The sequence below is a fragment of the Coffea arabica genome, chromosome 4c (genome assembly GCF_036785885.1).
Source record: "Coffea arabica cultivar ET-39 chromosome 4c, Coffea Arabica ET-39 HiFi, whole genome shotgun sequence".
In the NCBI taxonomy this organism is placed as follows: domain Eukaryota; kingdom Viridiplantae; phylum Streptophyta; class Magnoliopsida; order Gentianales; family Rubiaceae; genus Coffea; species Coffea arabica.
The window spans coordinates 2039404-2057869 of NC_092316.1; the positions used below are offsets into that span (position 1 = coordinate 2039404).

Here is an 18466-nt window from a genome sequence, read left to right on the forward strand (position 1 = left end):
CGGGCCGGGTTTAATAACTATGGTGGGGAGGGGTAAGAAGTTAGGAAAAAAAAAAAAAGGAAAAGAAAAAACTACATTGGGCTGCGGAGCATCGGCCAGAGTGGGTCGTTCAGCGGACATCTGTCTTTCACGATGGTTAGGCCAGGCTGATCAAATCCAGCCCAGATCAGATAAATTTACAGCGCTAAGAGAATCGCATTAATCCATGATCCCGGGGCCTCCATTGAATTGAACTGCGAAATAGTTAAGCCAGCCGGCCCATGGAGGCCAGCGAACCGGAGTACTCCTGCGGCACGAGCACAACCTCTTCCGCCACCGTTCCGGCTTCATATTCCGGCAGTTGAAGCCCATGGCTATCAGGTCTCTCCCCTCATATTTCTTATTCTTATTTTTTTTGGTAGAAAATAATTCCTTCTGATTTTAAGCTAAATCCTTACTTGAGACTGTAGTGGAGTGTAAAAATTGCGCGCAAGATTAAAAGAGATTGAGAAGCTAGAGAGAGTTGCGGAATGCTGAATCCTTCCTTTCAGGAATGATAGAAGTTACGGGTGCAATTTTGATGTTAGATTAAAAAAGCATGAGCCATACTGGTCCTGTTTAGGATTGCTCTTGTTCTGGAACTATTGTTTAGTATAACTCGGCAATGGAATATTTGTTACCTCAGAGATATTGGGCTTACAATTTTGTTTCCTTAGGAAATGCAGTTTATTTTCTAATTAATACACATATATCCCTCTACAACTTAATACACAACTCTCATATAGGAGGATTTTTGTAGATGTAATGATTATTTACAATTCAACTACAGTTCATACCATAGGCTATATATATATATATTTTTTTACCGCATTTGGAAGTTCAAGTTTTTAATGCAGTAAGCATACATGAATGCGAAGAAGACAGTGAAACCAATCAAAACTGCAGCCACTGGTCCCATGAAGTCTGGTTCATATCCGAAATGATCCTGGATATAATCTTTGATTTTTGGTGTAAAGTTCATCCCAGGGACACTAATTGTGTCCTCTACATCACCGTATTGTGATATGATTAGTCCATAGACAGTCCATGCCACCGGGCAAATCCAGTAGTACCATATCCACCACTTTGGAATCCTCTGAAATTTTGAACCCACAAGAAATTAGCAAACAAGAGATTCTGAATGACAACCAAATGCAAAGCAAGTATAAAAGATTGACTTACTGGTTTTGGGATGAAGAATCCAGAGAAAAGATTGAAAAGTGCGTAAAATGCTGCTGCAAAGATTGCTGCAACTTGGTGGTTTGGTGTGATGGCAACAGTCATCATTCCATAGTATGTGAAGTAGCAAAAGGAGAAGAAGTTGACGAAGTAGAACCAGAAAAATTTTGCTGCAGTCCATTCGAAGCCCACCATGGCATACACTATAAGTGTATAATATGATGTTTGAACAAGTATGTACGGTATTTCCGCAAACACCTGTTTTTAAGTTAAACAGTTTCATTAGTCTTGGTGGCAAGAAGTAATATACAGAAAACAGGGCTCTTTTTGTTGTAAACTAGGCGTGGATATTAATTTCGAAATAGGAGTTTTTAGAGCTTAAGAGTTGTGTTTCTTTTCCTGAGCTTAAGAATTAAAGAGAGAGAAATTTGGTAGAAAATTTTGTAAACAGTAGAACTTCCAGAAATTAGAGTTGGTGATTTAATTGTTCTGACTTAAAAGTTGACACAAGCCTCACCTGTGCCATTGCATAAGGCAATGCAGAGTACATCCCTGCAGCTTTTTCCCGGTAAAATACAGTTCTTTCTACGGCAACAATTGGCTGTACTGTTAAACAATTGTTGATCCCAACAAAAAGAACAGCACCGTACATAGCCCCAACGATGGTCATCAGATCACCACTGCTTTCCCTGGTGTATGGAAATAATAAAAAGATGGAATTAGCACATGAAACTTCAGCCCCCGTGTCTGTACTCATTCTAACCTGAAAAAAATAAAAAATAAAAAAAAAAAGCTTTTTGTGAAGTACTAGGGATAAGACCTTTTGGTTCCAACTCTCCAAAAGATTGTCCCGACCATAAGTGCTGCAGCTAAACAGTAGAAGTATCTGACAAGATTATAATCTGGACTCCTCCAATAAGTCATCCATTGCTTCCACAGACAGGATTTGAATTGCCCAAATGTAGATTGAGAATATTGTGTCAGAAAATGAAGGTCTTTTGCTCCCGGAGGATGCATGCTCAACTCTTTCACTAGATCCTTATTTCGTCTGTTGTTCATTTAGAAATATCCTTATCAGACTCAGTTCTGTAGTTTCTACAATCTAAGTTATAAAGTTACCCATTTTACTTACTGGTATAGTGACGATGATTTATACTTTTCAGCAAAATCAATTCCAAGTCTAACTTCAGTTGCAACTGAGCTTACTTCTAGCATCCACGTTGCTGGGTTGTACTTCTCTTTAATTTTTGGGACTCCGGGAATTGCCTGCATTATTTGGAGGACCAGTTATTTTTGTCCTTTCAAGTAGAAGTTCACAAGAAGTTTGAAAATATTAAGTACCTCGAAGTATTCCACGATTTTTTGCGAATGCCGCCCTAGAGGGCCGGCATAAATGACTTGCCCTCCTCTTTTCATCAAAAGAAGCTGTAGCACAAAATAAAGCTATACATTAGCGAGAGAGCAGGATGTTGAATACAGTTCATAAATGAATGAAACATAGTTAAGTCTTATAGAGCCTACCTCGTCAAATGCTTCAAAAATATCAATGCTAGGCTGATGAATTGTGCAAACAACTGTTCTCCCTGTATCCACTGTGTTTCTCACAGTCCTCATAACAATAGCTGCTGCTCTTGCATCAAGGCCTGAAGTTGGTTCATCCATAAATATGATCGAGGGGTTGGCAACTAGTTCAACTGCTATGGTCAATCTCTTTCTCTGCTCTGTTGACAAACCACTTATTCCAGGAAGTCCCACAATAGCATCCTTTAGGTTGTCTAGTTCAACCAGGTCCATCACTTCATTGACAAAAATCTGTAGAAAGTACAATTAAAGCGTAAGATGTTAAGTATATTATCTTCAAGCTTGATTGATAATACTGCTTGATTGATAATACTGCTTCTGACCATCTTTTGCTCCTTGCTGACTTCTTCAGGGAGACGAAGGAAAGCTGAATAAATCAATGATTCACGGACAGTTACTTGAGGTGAGTGGATATCGGTTTGTTCACAGTACCCTGCAACTCTAGCAAACGTTTCTTGTTTCTTTGGGAATCCAGATATTCTTATGTCACCTTCGATGTAACCACCTGTTTTGCGTCCAGCCAGAACATCCATTAGGGTAGTCTTTCCTGCTCCACTGACCCCCATTAATGCAGTTAAGACTCCTGGTCTAAATGCACCAGTTACACTACGAAGTAATTGGAGCTTGTCCTCTGTGATTCCTTGGTCTCTCATTTCCTGTTAAAGTGGAAATAAGTTTGTTGTTGACAAAGTAATTTAGCATGGAAAACTGCTTCAAGTTAAGCCTATTGCATGGTTTTTAAAGAGTTATATAAGGATTTCGATCCTTACAGGAGGCATGTCCACAAAATAATTGACGTTGTCGAATGACATGGCAAGTGGGGTGAATGGAAGAACCATTCCTCTCTTGGGAGCAACACCACTTGCTGCCTCAAGACTTGTATCTTCTTTTCTACTGCTCAAATTTCTACTTGGTTGGGTGTGCACGGGCAGGACAGCCATTTCTCCTGAAAGCGTTACATAAAGGTGTGTATAGTTTTCAATTTTCACATTTACTGGTTATTGACATAACGTTAGGATAGACTGAGCAAACCTTTCTTTGACTTGGTTGTTATCAGTCTTGGTTCTCCCATTGCTTCTCTTTGATCATCCTCCATCTCCCTTGCCTGCTCTTTGGAGATGATAGCTTGTGGTTTTCCAGGAGCTGTTGTTATATACAGGACATAAGATCAATATACCATTGTGACTACATATCCATAGTATATAGTTTGAATTGTGTTAGAATTCTCACGGCTAAGGTACATGAGGGCAAACGTGAAAAGGATGTTGAAAAGAAATATAAAACCCAAGAGAGCTGCTGCACCAATCCAATACCAATTTCTTTCAGGAAAGACGTCAAAGTTCTTTAATACTTCCAGTCCCAATTTTGTTGCATTGTCGGAAGCCTGTAAATAGATAAATATCTTTATTTATCTTGAACATTGGTAAATTACCTGTAACATTTAATCTGTAGTATGATCCATTCAACTGTGTGTGTGTATGTTTTTTTTTTGGCTACCTGCCTTCATCAAATATTGAAACTAAAGTAAGAGTAATAGTTTGAGCAGGCATACCCATTTGTTCATCCACCTTGGAGCAAACATCTCATTTACAGTCATGGCATTGAAACTGTACGTTAGAGGTGAAATCCAGTATCCCCACCCCCACCAATCTGGAATTTTATCTGTCAGAAAGCAAACAATTATATAAACAATAAATTTGTGTTATAATGAAGTTTAATTGATAGACAATAACATGTATCATATCTTATAACATGATTTTTGTACTTAGGAATACTTGTGCAGTTGCTTCTTGTGGCAATGCTGATGCAACTGTGGATGTATCAACTTTTAGCATCTTCTTTGAAAGGAATATGAAGTTCATATGATCATTTCTACAACTACATAGAGTAGTAAAATGAAGTACATGTGTTAGCCTCATTACTATTTAGTCTTCATAACTTGTTCAGAGATGCTTGATGTTCTTAAGCTATAATCTTTTGCCATTTCATTTTTCCTCTTATGTTTATTGATTCTATGCTTATTTTGTCAGGCATCCTTTTATACTAACCTTTAGGAAGAATGAAACCACCCAAGAGAAAAACAAGGAGAAGAGCTAGAGTTCCTCCAGTGTTTGCAATTATCATTGTTCTGCAGGCTGCTGCAATTAGCCGAAATAACCCAGCAGCCATCTGCTGAGTCAGAAATATTAATAGTAGCTGTTTGAAGAACCTGGAAATGGAAGGAAGCACCAAACAGTTAAGTTTATTGCACGTGCTTAGGTGAGAAACCCACATGCTTTTGATTGATAAGCCTTCTGCATAGAAATTGCATAATTTACCTGCTAGCTTCAGGGGCAAATCCAATAGTGTAGTATGTAACAACCATCCACACAATAGACTCAAACACAGATATCGGTATCCTTAGCAGGAATGTGGGCAGTGTAAAAGCCCAAGGTGGGTGAAAGAGAAGATCTCTTTGCTTGTAAAACACAGGAAGTCTTTGTATGGTAAGTGAGAGATCAGAAAAACCATTGAACATGTTGATGATCAAGCCAAACAACAATGCACCAACATAATGTGCCCCGTCATCTTCGTTTCTGGTGTGCATTTTAGTCCTTAAAAACACTGTTGATGCAATAAGTGCTACAATTATGATTTGGACGGTCTTGAAAATGTAGACAAAAGAGTTTCTCTTAATTAGCAGCCACTCCTTGTCAAAATTTGCTTTCAGAAGCTCTCTCATTGGGACTGAGTACTTTTTGAACACAAGAGCTGCTCTGTGACTCCGTGCCTTGTCATAAGGGACTGAGAGCTCATTCTCTAACCGCAGACCCACATGGAAACGTTTGAACATTTTTGCAAATTCAGCGACTGATATGTATCTATATGGCTTGTTTCGGTCAGCCCAGTACTGCTCCTGGTCCTTTTTTGATGTAACCTTTTATCAACAAGGCAAAAGATTAAGATTAAGTCTGACCTGGTTTTGTGTAATGTTGCTAAATTTTGCTTGTTTGTTGACTGATTTTCATTATCTAAGAGTGCATTTGATAAAACTGAAACCTGAAAACTAAAATATGAAATCTGAAGTCTAAATCGATTAAGCTACTTACTTGCTAAGTACCAAGGGTGTGTTTTATGAAACTGAAGTCTAAAAACTGAAATCTGTAAGTTTGAATCTATTAAGTTACTGAATTGAAGTACTAAATTTGATACATTTGAGTGTATATAGCATTAAGTGATAAGTGAACAATAATTGTTATCGATGGCATCATTTGTAATTACCTCTTGCAGGAAATCAGCAGTTCCTTTTCTCTCTGGACATCTGAACCCGCAGCTCTCGAAGAATTCTAGGACATGCACTCTTGGACCCTGATATACAATTTGGCCTTCTGACAAGAGAATGATATCATCAAATAGGTCATAAGTCTCTGGAGCAGGTTGTAGGAGGGACATTAGAACGGTAGCCTCCGTCAAGTGGACAATCTGTTGTAAGCACTTCACAATTTGAAAGGTTGTGGAGCTGTCTAGACCTGTTGATATCTCATCCATAAACAGTGTCTTGGTTGGCCCGACGATCATCTCTCCTGATTAAGGAAGGGAAGAACAGAGAACAGTTAAGACACTATTTTTACAGCTGAGGGAAATGTCAATAACCTTCTAATGAAGCCAGTTATCGTAGCTGCAACGTTCGAAGAATGAAAAAGGAAGATTAACGAGGCTTTCTAGCACTGCACCACATCTGTTATGGTCAAATAGAAATTGATATTACTCATTAGTTTAACCTTGCATTCACGAGGAACTATTTTCCAAAATGTCTTCATCCTTTTTCTGCAAAATTGGCAGGTGGCCACGCCTTTGGGGGCCTGTGATAATCCCCTTGGAAGTCATGGACGCTTCCATGCTTCCTTTTGTTCCTGAGTCCATGCCCTTTAAGTTTAAACCACTTGGACAAAATTCATATTTTCTGCCATTTTTATCCAGCTCTATGTATTGATTCTCGTCACTTGCTCGCATATGATAAAGCCAAGCCAAAAATATATTGATTCATTTGGTTCTTTCTTCAGTTTTGCCTTGTATTTTCGGTTTCTTAATCCAACTGACAGACCTAACGGCTGGCTTGACTCTTGGGATTATAAAAAACAATCTAGTGAAGGACGCAAGCAGTTAAGCTCAAGTCATTTTTTAAGATTCATGGGGTACTTTACTCACTTGCATGCCTGCCTATTGTGGTCGGTTAGAATGCTCTTGTAGTAGGTTGGATTAAACATTTACTTTATTTTCCTTCAGGGTTTTTCCTTCCCCCCCCCCCCCCCCCCCCCCCCCTCTTCTTTTAATTCCCTGCTTAAAGTGGGGAGACCTGATGGTTGCTTTGGTAAATCATGCTATTAAAGAGGTTAGGAAGGAATGCCTATTTTCGCTATCTTCTGGATATGACGTGATAACAAGTATTTCAAGTACGGCCAGTCGGTCGTCCCCCATGTGACCATTGGATTTGTTAGTTCAACTTTTGCATTTGATCGACTTGTTCATTTTGCCAACTCGGAACCCAAAAGAAGAGACACTGCTGTCAATCCTTAGACATTGGATGAAGGCGTTGGATGACTTGCTATTTTGTTGCGCTTTCACCAATATTACTCAACGCTGAGAAAAACCTACACCATTTTACCTCAGAAAAAAAAAAGGAGGATTAACCTGTTGTGACACGCTTCTTTTGGCCTCCTGAGATTCCTCGCAGCATTTCATCCCCAACAATGGTATCTCTGCAAACGTCGAGTCCCAATATCTGCATTTTCAAAATTTGCAAGCACAACATATTAACTAATTTGCCAATTCAATATGATGCAAATGGAACTCCTTTACTCGCTTGGCGTTCTAATGGAACTCTTTCTTTAGGTTGCTTAACTATCTTTGTTCTATTGAATCAGATAAAAGTTGTCGACTGGTATGTGTTTTTTTGTTTAACGAGATCAGGATCTCTCCAGACCAAAAGCAACCAATTGGATGGGATGAGTGGGGTAGGTAGGCAGAGATACTTGACCCAGAGTAGGAAGTTGCAGAAAGTGGAAAGAGGGACGTGAGAAGCTCAGGGCGTGTTTGGTTTGGTGGTGACTTGGTCATGAGCCACCTACTCAGTGAAGAAAGTCAACATAATCGCTGTGGTGCCGGCTCACCAGTCGCACCTTGGTTTTTGTGACTTCTTTCGGGGAATGAATAACTAAAAGTAGTTCAGTGTTCTTTATTAGGAAACCTTACAGTTGGAATTGAAGTATTTGTAGTTTGATCATCATCATACCCTGAGAGTGTAGTCGGTAATGAGACTGCTTTCAACACCTTCCATTGCTGTTGCCTAAATACATTTACACACACACAAAAAAAAAAAAAAAAAAATTAATATGCGGTTTTGTTGTGTTGTTGAAACATTTCATAATTTGAAGTGTTAGGCTTCACCTTCATAAAAAGATCAACTTCAGCCTCAGGAAAAATTCCAGCATCCCTTTCCCTCCTTGCAAGCTCCGTCAAAAGTTCTAGAGGATTGATGCATTTATGGTCAAGAACAGGTCCAAATATATTGGCTAAATTTTACCGCTAGAACGTAACGAAGTGCAAATAATTCTTAGTACCATAACGCGAGCCGACCCCTTGGCATCTTGCAGAGAAGTCTAGTGTTTCTTTAACTGTCATTTCTCCGACATGAACGTCGGTTTGGCTAATGTATGCCGACGTCTTTTGTGGCACGAATTCATTTAGCCCGTGCCCGTTGTAAGAAATACCTCCTTTGACCTGTTCCACAGTATATGATTTCGTTTATTTGTGTTATTTTAGGAACATGATCAATTTGTTACTAACTTGCAGTTTTGACTACCTTCAAGCTAGGGTCTAGTTTTCCAGCCAGCGCCAATAAGAGGGTTGTTTTTCCAGAAGATGGAGGTCCTAACAGAAGAGTCATCCTGTGAGAAAGAGGAAGGCAATTAATGACAATGATTAGCAGAGTGTTTTTTTTTTTTGGTCAAATCACAATTTTTGCCCTCTTAAGCTAATTGGAATATTTGGTGGTGGAAAAAACAGCTGTGGATGTTTGTTCACGCGTAGTGCTTGAGCATGCATGATAAAACAATTGCAAATTTAAGTCACCTAACCCGAGTCACTCATAATGTTGCATTAAAAAAGGGTGGTCATTTTTTTGGTCTTTCAATATTAAACTTGTAATAAAAAGTATATGTTAAACTCGACCAATCGATTTACCTTGATGGTTTTATGATACCAGAAGCTTCTTTGAGTATGGTAATTTTTGCTCTTTCAGCCAATCGGATGCCGAGACAGCTCAATGACGATTCAGCAACGTTCCTTATGGCATTTGGCAGCGTAGGAAGCGCTCTATCCCCGATATAGCACTCGGCTTCCATGGTTAAATGTTCGAACCTAACCTCCACCGTTGGAAGAGAAATCCCCACTCTGCATATACATATATATTTACACGAAAATAAGATTAGAGCATTCAATTAGTAATACTTCATAAAATATTACAAGACTGTTAATGAATTATTGGCGTTGATCATCATAATTAATTCATAATTGCACTGTTTCTTTTCCGTATTGGTGTTGATCATCATATCGGTGACCTACTTAATGGTTGACTATACGGTTGGTTTGGCTCACTAGCTAGTATAACCTATAATTAGGAGTCAGTAAATCATCGACATAAGTTAATGTCCAGGAAGAATAAATTATACTATATAGGACTAGCGTGTAATTACTTAGCTCTTCAGCATTTATTCTTTTGGTTGTTTACTTGTTCTTAGTGTAAGAAAATACTAATGACATATTAGTACAATAGAAAGTTGTTTGCTGTAAGCATCAAACTGCAGTTGAACAAGAGATGGCCAAATACACGGAGTGGAACCAACTGCTGCTTTTCTACTCGATGATCTTCAGGAGTTGCTATTAATTTGACGTTGGAACATGTTCATCAAGACAAACAATTTACCTAATCTGCAAGTTTGTCTTTTTATTTTTATCAAATTAAAGTGACTAGACAGTAGAGACGACAAGAGCAACTATTGCAACTTGATAAACCTTGTGTCAAACAGGCTAATTAACTAACTTCATTTTTTTCATTCCTTCAAACCAAAAAAAAAAAACTATTTTGTTAAGAAAACTCCCAATGCGCTAATCAAATACTATGTGAAAAGCAAAATCAAGGTAAATGTTTTTGGTGGCTAGCAAATGATGAAGGAAAAATAAAAAAATTTCGCGTAAGAAAGATTAGGTGCAAGAATGTTTAACCGGCAATTTAAAATCTACAAACTTCTTACTTTGGACACTTGCGAAGTAAGTTTTGACTAGCTAGAAGAACAGAAGAAATTACTATCGTTTCTTGCGAGTGCAAAAGTCAGTAGATGGATAAAGGTTCACATTTTCATTTGTCATGCGTTCACGTATACTCTTGTGACAATTAAAAGGTAAAAAAAAAAAAAAAAAAGGTGAGGAACTAGAACAACTTACTTATCAATTCTGTTTCTAAGCTTTTTCAAGAACTTCTCATTATCTTCCTCTGCAACCTTAAAGAGCCTGTCGATGAATTCTTGACGTTCATCCAGGCCAAGCTTTCGGACATCAACTTCTTTGTGCACTATTTTGTTGCCGTGACTATCATTTTCAATAAAAGATTTGATGACAGTCTTCCTCAGTCGATCATATGTGGGTAGCTTTTCTAGAGCAGCCCATCTGAGGGCTTCCTCATCGTCCTCAGCTCGGCCACTTTTCTGGCTTCCAAAAACATCCTCCACGCCCCAACCTCTCCTGCTCGGCGCCCCAGTTAAGCTCCTGTTTCGGCTTGCATTGCGGCTTGCCTGCCTTATTACGGCCGCAGCAGCTCGCGATTTCTCTATCTCCATTTTCCCCCTCTTTATGGATTTATAAAACTAGTTAGATGAGAAATTTGGAAAACAAAAATGATTAAACTCTGGCAATGGAGGCTGAACTAGTATGGATTCTTTTGAAATGTATCCCAACAGGGCAGAGGAAATGGTTGGTGGAGGGTTGAAGTTGTCTAAGCGTACAAATAGAGGTCAAGTTTAAGCTGATACTCGATCACCAACCAGTTCTTGAAAAATGTCACTCTCTTTTCTCTTGGTGAAGAGAAGCTAGTGGAGGTTGTCCAAAGAACTGGTTTGGTCTGAGTTCATTTGTGGAGAGAGTTTATGGCTATTTATACAACAATAAGGTGGGGCATTGAAGAGTGGAAATTTCATGCATTGGATTAAAATGATGTATTAAATTTATGTGTGATTTTTCCAGAGGGCCATCCAATTAGATCAATACCGATAGCACAGTACTGATAAACTTGTGTGTGCTTAGTAAAGGAACAAAATTGACTTCAGAGATGATCAGCCGAACCCACTCGAGCTTCATGACGTGGACTTTTTGGGGTTGTTGAGCCAAGAGATTAACGTATTTAAATTCAAGGATGCTGGTAAAAAAAAGGGAGAATTGTAATTTTGGTCCCCAATCTATAGTGTATGCACGGAATTATCCCCAATCTATTTCGAAAATCAATTTTGGTCCCCAATCAATTTTGCACTAAAGTGGACAATTAATGGAATCTTTTCAATTTCAATCGGAACTAAGTCATGTGAGATCACGTGCCGGCACCTAAAATCCTTTTTCAATTTTTTAATTTCTAAAACACATTTTTTCTAGTGGCTTGGCTTTTTGCATGGACACTCCTGTCCCTTTAACTAGATCAATCTCTTCCTTGCCAATTCTTTTCCAATCAAAACTCTGAATTAGAGATCTCAAGGCAAACCCACCACCCACTGTGCTAGGCCAGAACCAGGGCAAGATCTCCTTCCCATCCCAAATGGAATCAGCTTTGATGGCTGAACCTGCAAGTCTTCGAATCTCTCTGGCTTGAAGCTTGTTGGATCATCCCAAACATTTGGGTCCCTGTGAATTACCCATGCATTAACTAGCAAAATTGTGCCTCGCGATATATTGTATTCCCCAATTTTATAGTCATTGGACGACTCATGTGGCACTAGCATTGGTGCTGCTGGGTACAACCGAAGTGTTTCTGAAATAATGTTATGAAGATAAAGAAAGATTGGATAGATCATGTTCGTCGACCAATCGATCAGTCCCTACTTGAGCATCCAATTCAGCTCGAGCTTTCTCTAGCACCTCGGGATGGTTGAGCAAAAAAGACAAGACCCATTCTATAGTTACCGATGAAGTGTCTGTTCCAGCCGTAAGCATAACCTACCAATAATATACTAGTGGTTCAATTGAATGCTCATTCCAATTCAATGGTGAAGAATGGCTAATAGGGAAAGAATATACTTTCCAATATAATCCTTTTGATTTCCAGTTACTATCATCCGCTCTTCTCTCTCGGCTGCTTGCTTGCTTACTTATGAAGTAGTACTGCTGCTCTTGTTGTTTGTACAGGAGAGTTGAACTGGGTTCGTCTCTGGCGTTGATTGTAGATTATCTCCATTACTAATGGAGGTAAGAGCGACACTTGGACTTGGAGGCGAAGCTGAGCTTCTTACTCGTGCTGTGGGTTTTGGGGATTTGAAGACAGCGGCCAACAAGAGGAGTAATTTGGATTGTGAGATTACCCCTTTCATGTCTTTGTTTAATACGACAAAAGGTAAGATAAAACTGAAAATATTAAAAAACGTGTTTTAGAAATTAAAAAATTGAAAAAAAGGTTTTAGGTGCCGGCACGTGATCTCACATGACTTAGTTCCGATTGTAATTAAAGAGATTCTGTCAATTGTCCACTTTAGCGCAAAATTGAATAGATTGGGGATCAAAATTAATTTTTAAAATAGATTGGGGATAATTCCGCGCATACACTATAGATTGGGGATCAAAATTACAATTCTCCCTAAAAAAAAAATTTTGTGCTACAATTCCATTTCGACCCAAATTAACACGCGGGTTGACAGGAGTCTTCGTCCCGTGTTCCTGGAAAATGTCTTGCTTTTATCTAACTACTAGTACTATATTATGGGCGATTGGACATATTCTAATTTATTGCATGCATGTTTGAATGTAAATTATAACTAATTAGACAATGATACTGTAGCTCCAACAAAAAGAAAAAGGTTCTAATCTAATCTAGGCGGGAGAAAGAAATGCTGTAGTCTTGTAATTATGTCATGTTTGAAGAGCACCATTTTTAATTCACAGGTTTCCTTGCAAGTTTTATTTGTAGAGTATTTCATAGTGGGCACGCACTTAATCAATACAATATTTTTCTTAGGGGCCAAAGTAACATATTCCTATGCCTATGGATAGATAAAAAAGTCCAAGAATTATTATTGTTAACTTGCAAGAGTATCAATTAAAGATATCGGCTCGCAATTAATTATTAATGAATGGGATGGGTTCAAATGAACGTGGATAGGTAGCATGACTTTTCTGATTGGATGGTGAAGACGGGTTAACTTTCTTTGATTCACTGCTTGCTCTAGATCCAACTTACTACGCAAACCTTCAAACACAAGAAAGTGTGCATCCAATCAATTATATAGCACCTCGTACGTGCAAAGACATCTGTACAATTTTAGAGAGAAACCAAAAAAAAATCAAAGTATTAAACGCTGAATTAATTTAAAGGTCTAGCTAGTAGTACGTTCTTCCTTTTGTCACGCACAAATATTCTCATGAAGCATCTGTCACGTAAAACTTGGTCTAATGAATGAAGAAGGTTTTGAACGTGGTCAGTTGTTGATGCTGTGATCTTTTTCCACGGCGACTGAATCTCGAGACTTGTTCGCGATGGTGTTTTACTGCTAAGGTTGGTGTCGCAGAAGTAGGAGTGAAAGTTCAAATTGAAGGTTGTTGAGAAGGAAAGTCCAGGTAGTCGGCGGGGGCCGAACTCTATCTCTATGCTACCCTCCCCACAACCTTCCATCCTGTTGGTGGGCAACGTAGCTATATGTATGTTCTTTTCTCATTTGTGCAAATAGCCAACAAAAAAATATTGCCAATGAAACATATATATATATATTTTTTCAATTAATTTCTCCAGAAGAAGAGCACAGCACTACTTATGCGTTCTTTTTGACCGACGATCGTAGCGGCTGGGATCGGTTCCTCCTCCCAAATTAACCAACCAAGGATTTCTTTGGAGCAGTGTAGTTACTTAGGCCCCAGGATTGGTGCCAATAGCCAAAGAATATACTGTAGTACTTATTAACGACTTCTATTCAATGGGTTGGTGCCAACAAAATGTTGGGTTGTTGGGATTCTACTTCGTACGTACTCCCATGATCACAACCTTCTCCTATAATACATATTTTGCCTGTTCATAGCTTAGGCAAAAAAAAAAACAAAATCATTTGGTAAATATGGCATGTAGATCAATTGAATTTGGAAGAACTTTTAATCACCAACAAAAACTTGCGTTACTTGTTTTTTTTATGTCGCAAATTGACTTTTTTGTATTGCATGCTCTGCGGTCATGAAAAAGTTGATGGAAAAAGAAAAAAATTTTTGCTGCACTTTTCTTCTCATTTGGTGTTGTTTTCATGGGGAACCACAGCCAAGTAATTGAAGGGTATCTTCCATTCATGCTTGGTCTTCAGTCACTCACGGAATAAACTTATTACATCTGTAAATTGATGATAGCGTCGTAACAATGGAAACATACAGCAATCCGTTTTTACGCTAATTATCACATGAATGTTAGTATTATTTATGGACAACTAAACAATTCAAGGAAGAAGTTGCTAACAGACCAATAGAGTCGACTGCTTGTACATTATCATATTGACAAAGAGTGCCAAACCTTTGATTTCAATGCCACCACAACCAGAAAACATAATGATCGACTTGGCCCCTTTGTGTCAAACTTTTGCAGAATCATTTCACACACACCACCTATATATGTACCAAGATCGTATCCTGCTGCCTAATTATGTACACTACATGATGTACATACATGAGCGAGAGCAAGCAGGGATTAAAGGATTTTCCGTGTTTAATTCTCTTCCATTGGTTTTACCGGTCCACGGGATATTATTATTCCATGTGGAATCTTGAAATAGTAAAATATAGTAAAAGACAAGGAAAGGATTATACAAAAGCTGGCTGTATACGACCACGCACACAACACAATTACTAGTATATATATCTAAGCATACAGGAGATGCAAATATAGTATTACTGCTTTTAGACCAGTGTTAGGGAAGAATTGAGCAGCTTTCCCTGACAGTGAAAGATGCCTTCTAGTAGGTATACGTAGCATTCGGGGGCAGTGGACATTTATGCCATATGTACGTACTTCAAGATTGCATGGATAATTAACTAACACTACTTGGAAAGAAAGAACCTAATATTAAGTTAGCTAGCCCCTTCTTTCACTACCATCAATAATGCATAGCATGCTGTGGGGTGGCTTCCGTTTCAAACATATATTGTGTCGTAATCTTCTACTTAATTTCTTGAAAGCAAATATTTTTAACATGCAGTACTACTAATGAAGTGTCTAGTACTTATGGTGCTTATCCAATCTCAGTACGTAGTTTAAGTTCAATGCTGTGAAAAACAGTTTAAGATCGATTTCACATTAGGGACACCTGCAGGAACTTGAAGTCGTGTTTGAGTGAGGGTTTAGGCCTAGTAGAATAGAATTTCGTGTCCGTCCTGTTTAGCATTTTGAATTAGGGACTAATAAATTCTCAGCATCTCTTGAGCGTTCCCACAGGAAGCTAGTAGACTTTGATAAGTTTAGCCTGTGCCTGAGTTCATCATAAACAATCAATCAATGGCTTAACTTTGAATTTTAAAGCTTGATCTCGTAATCAAGGACATAATGTATGTCAAGGAGTCGACCCAGCAAAAGCTTTAAAGACTCTTGTAATTTCTCCATTACCAAAGAGATCGATATCCATACAACACTAGTGATTATTGGTCAACTTTTTTCCTTTCGATCTCTGAACATTCTTATTGCGTGTGGAGATCAAGACCATTTCTATGGGGCCTCAATTTTGTGGAATTATTCCTGAAGCTAATTAATTAGCTAGTGTGCCAAAATCGATTGTAATATGTGATCTGCAGTAAAAAAAAAAAAAAAAACATGGTAAACAGTTAACCTAATTATCATGCATGCATGGGCATCTCTACATGCAGAAAAGTAGTGTATTTTGTATTCTTTTAACCTACTAGTACGTACTCTGACCATTGCCGGTGCGTGCATGTTGTTTGCAACATCTTCCAAGCATGAAAAAAACCACAGAACCTATAATTTTTTTTTAAGGGAAAAAAAGAAGAGGGGATACATAGGACCGTGGTTCGATCACCTAATCCATCCATCCCTTTTTAGCCCCGTTACTTTCAGAAATGGAACGACACTTTAACAGTAAATCCCTTTCATAATCATCTGTCTACTAAATGTTGCTGTTTTTGTTGTTCCCGAGTAGGTATGAAATTTGTTCCTTTTTGACGCCCAAGCCACTTTGGTAAACAAGGTCCACGGCCTTTTACCTCCTGGGGTCGTCCTCGTTGAAGTATTGCATAAAGAAGTTAATAGATAGGTCCCATTGGTCTTGTACAAATTTCTGAGGTACGAAAATGGATCAACTAAATCAGCTCTATCTCATGCTTTGATAATTGCGTATGTACGTGAGCATGCACTTTATATTCAAACTCCACTTCTTTCTTTGAATCCTTTACTCCTCCTCCTCCTCCTCCTCCTCCTCCTCCTATAGAAAAGGGTAACTTGGCCCCATGCCAATGAATTCCATTTGGGTATCTCTTTTTTCTATCTTAAACGATAGATGATTGAGGAATGAAATTGAAAATTGTTGCAAAATTAATTTTCTCCAACTAGGTGACCCACCAGTCTAGCTATTGGAATCCCTTGTCATTCCTTTTTTTTTTTGGAACCAATCCTTTGTCATTCTTGAGTCACCATTGCGTATAGTTTTTACAAGTAAATTATGATGTAGCAGTTAAGGCATCAAGGATTAGGATTTGGGCAAGACTCGACAGGCATGTTGCATCTTCTATTTGCCCTCTGTCGCCTTCTTAATTTTCTAAATTCATCATTTATCAATGGAATTTATCCCTCACATTCATCACTTTGATTTTTTCCCCCTCGTTTTAAGGATCGACCATTGATCTTTTTCATTGGATAAAAGAGAATAGCTGCGATTCAATGTAAACAAAATATATAATCCTGCTGGTCCTGAAGTGATTCACAACATATCTCCCATTTACATGTTGGATTAATTTTTTACATGCTGTCAGTGTAGAATTTTTTTTTTTTTTACTCTGATGGATGTGAATTTATGCACATGTACAAACAGTAAATTTTAAATCTGAAATCTAAATTTAGATTAAGTGACGTGCATATGTAAGTAAGTCTGCTAGTATAACAAAATAATAATGTATAAAAAATTAACCCTATACTCTTGCATAAAAAGTTTTACAATATTGATGACGAAAATGATTCAAACCCTGTCACAACTTCAATCAAAACAATATCATTAATCGGGAAAAAGATAGTTTATCATCTACTCTTGATCAGAAAATTTCTTGGCCATGGCTTTATAGATACCTAGAATGATTGGTACTCCGGTCCTCTGCCACGAGGTGAGTCCAAAACATGCAGCCCCACTCGTGGACTCCATCAAGAAGGAAGGGCGTGCTGGTCGCCAAAAAAAAAAAAGGATCAGCACAGAAGGTCAAATTTGTTGGAAATTTTGAAATCGGCTTTCGATATCAGGTTGTTGAGATCTATTGACTTTCTAGCCTCATAATAGGTAAATAAATATATACTACCAGCAAGCAGAAAACAAATTTTTTTTGGCTCCTATGGCTGGTGACCGGACTTTCACCCATCGCACCCAATCTGAATTAGGATGGATCGGTGCTGTTATTTCATTATTGGGGGAGCCGTCAAATGTAAGAGGGTCGCTGTTATTTATTTATGCGTGTAATTTGTCATTAATGGTCCTATGGATCATCAATGAGATTTACATGGTAGTTTCAATTATTTGTGACTAGGTCTCGACTGTCTTGTTCTTTTACTTTTATTGAGAATTAAATTCAACATGATCTAATCGTCTAATGCGATTTGGTATTTGACGAGGTTAAATCAAATGTCGTACACTTATGTATGGTTGTGAATTGAAAAGATAGAGTGGGTGATAACAATTACATTTTAGACTCGATAATTGTCAAACATAATGCTAACTCAAGATGATGTCACACATAATAGTTCAAGATGATGCTTGTTTGTAAATTCTACTGCATGTCCAAAAACTCAGGGGGTGTTTGGTAAGTGGATTTTTTTTGTATTATACGAGAGAGTGGATTTTCAATTAATTATAGTGATGCTTATAATTTAGTTATGGCTGATCGGGATATAAGTTCATCGGTCTCTGGATTTTATGATTAGCCACTTCTTAGTGAGGAATTAATGTTTATATGTCCGTGAATTTACAATTTTAATTTTTAAAAAAAAAAACTAAAAAGGATTAGAAGAAAAAGATGACTGCTAGAAAAACATGTAAGAAAAATGACGAGGAAATGGAACAAAAATGTAAAACTGAAACCTACATTTTAGTTACCAAACACTTTATAGGTTTTAGCAAAACCTCAGTATTATTAACTAGTTAATCATAGTGATACTGATTGTAATTCATGATTTTTTTTTTTATCAAATAACTCCTTAATTCAACTGTAGAGATAT

At 38.0% G+C, this 18466-nt stretch overlaps 1 protein-coding gene and 1 long non-coding RNA gene across 2 annotated transcripts; one reads left to right on the plus strand and one right to left on the minus strand.

The window, feature by feature from the left end:
* Nucleotides 1-220: 220 nt before the first annotated feature.
* On the plus strand, nucleotides 221-6804 carry LOC140005104 (uncharacterized). Its single transcript, XR_011812884.1, has 5 exons — nucleotides 221-360; nucleotides 3131-3181; nucleotides 3551-3743; nucleotides 4809-5037; nucleotides 6049-6804. It is a non-coding gene; the product is annotated as an uncharacterized lncRNA (long non-coding RNA).
* On the minus strand, nucleotides 670-10935 carry LOC140004538 (ABC transporter G family member 29-like). Its single transcript, XM_072045328.1, has 22 exons — nucleotides 10261-10935; nucleotides 9001-9210; nucleotides 8621-8705; nucleotides 8379-8538; nucleotides 8206-8282; nucleotides 8051-8104; nucleotides 7450-7540; nucleotides 6040-6341; nucleotides 5097-5695; nucleotides 4827-4987; nucleotides 4331-4440; nucleotides 4009-4162; nucleotides 3811-3921; nucleotides 3549-3724; nucleotides 3102-3434; nucleotides 2719-3009; nucleotides 2539-2622; nucleotides 2330-2463; nucleotides 2018-2245; nucleotides 1715-1886; nucleotides 1201-1455; nucleotides 670-1114 (listed from the first exon to the last, which is right to left on the minus strand). Exons 1-22 carry the CDS (start codon nucleotides 10650-10652, stop codon nucleotides 842-844), a joined length of 4452 nt encoding a protein of 1483 aa, XP_071901429.1. The 5' UTR covers nucleotides 10653-10935; the 3' UTR covers nucleotides 670-841.
* Nucleotides 10936-18466: the final 7531 nt, after the last annotated feature.

What these genes read in the sequence shown, in the direction of transcription:
- LOC140004538 (XM_072045328.1), bottom strand. Translation starts at nt 10,652, where the DNA reads ATGGAGATAGAGAAATCGCGAGCTGCTGCGGCCGTAATAAGGCAGGCA. An exon ending in TGGTTTCATTCTTCCTAAAG is followed by an intron (nt 4,441 to 4,826) that starts GTTAGTATAAAA and finishes GCTTTCTGACAG; the next exon opens with ATAAAATTCCAGATTGGTGG. An exon ending in AACAACCAAGTCAAAGAAAG is followed by an intron (nt 3,725 to 3,810) that starts GTTTGCTCAGTC and finishes TAACGCTTTCAG; the next exon opens with GAGAAATGGCTGTCCTGCCC.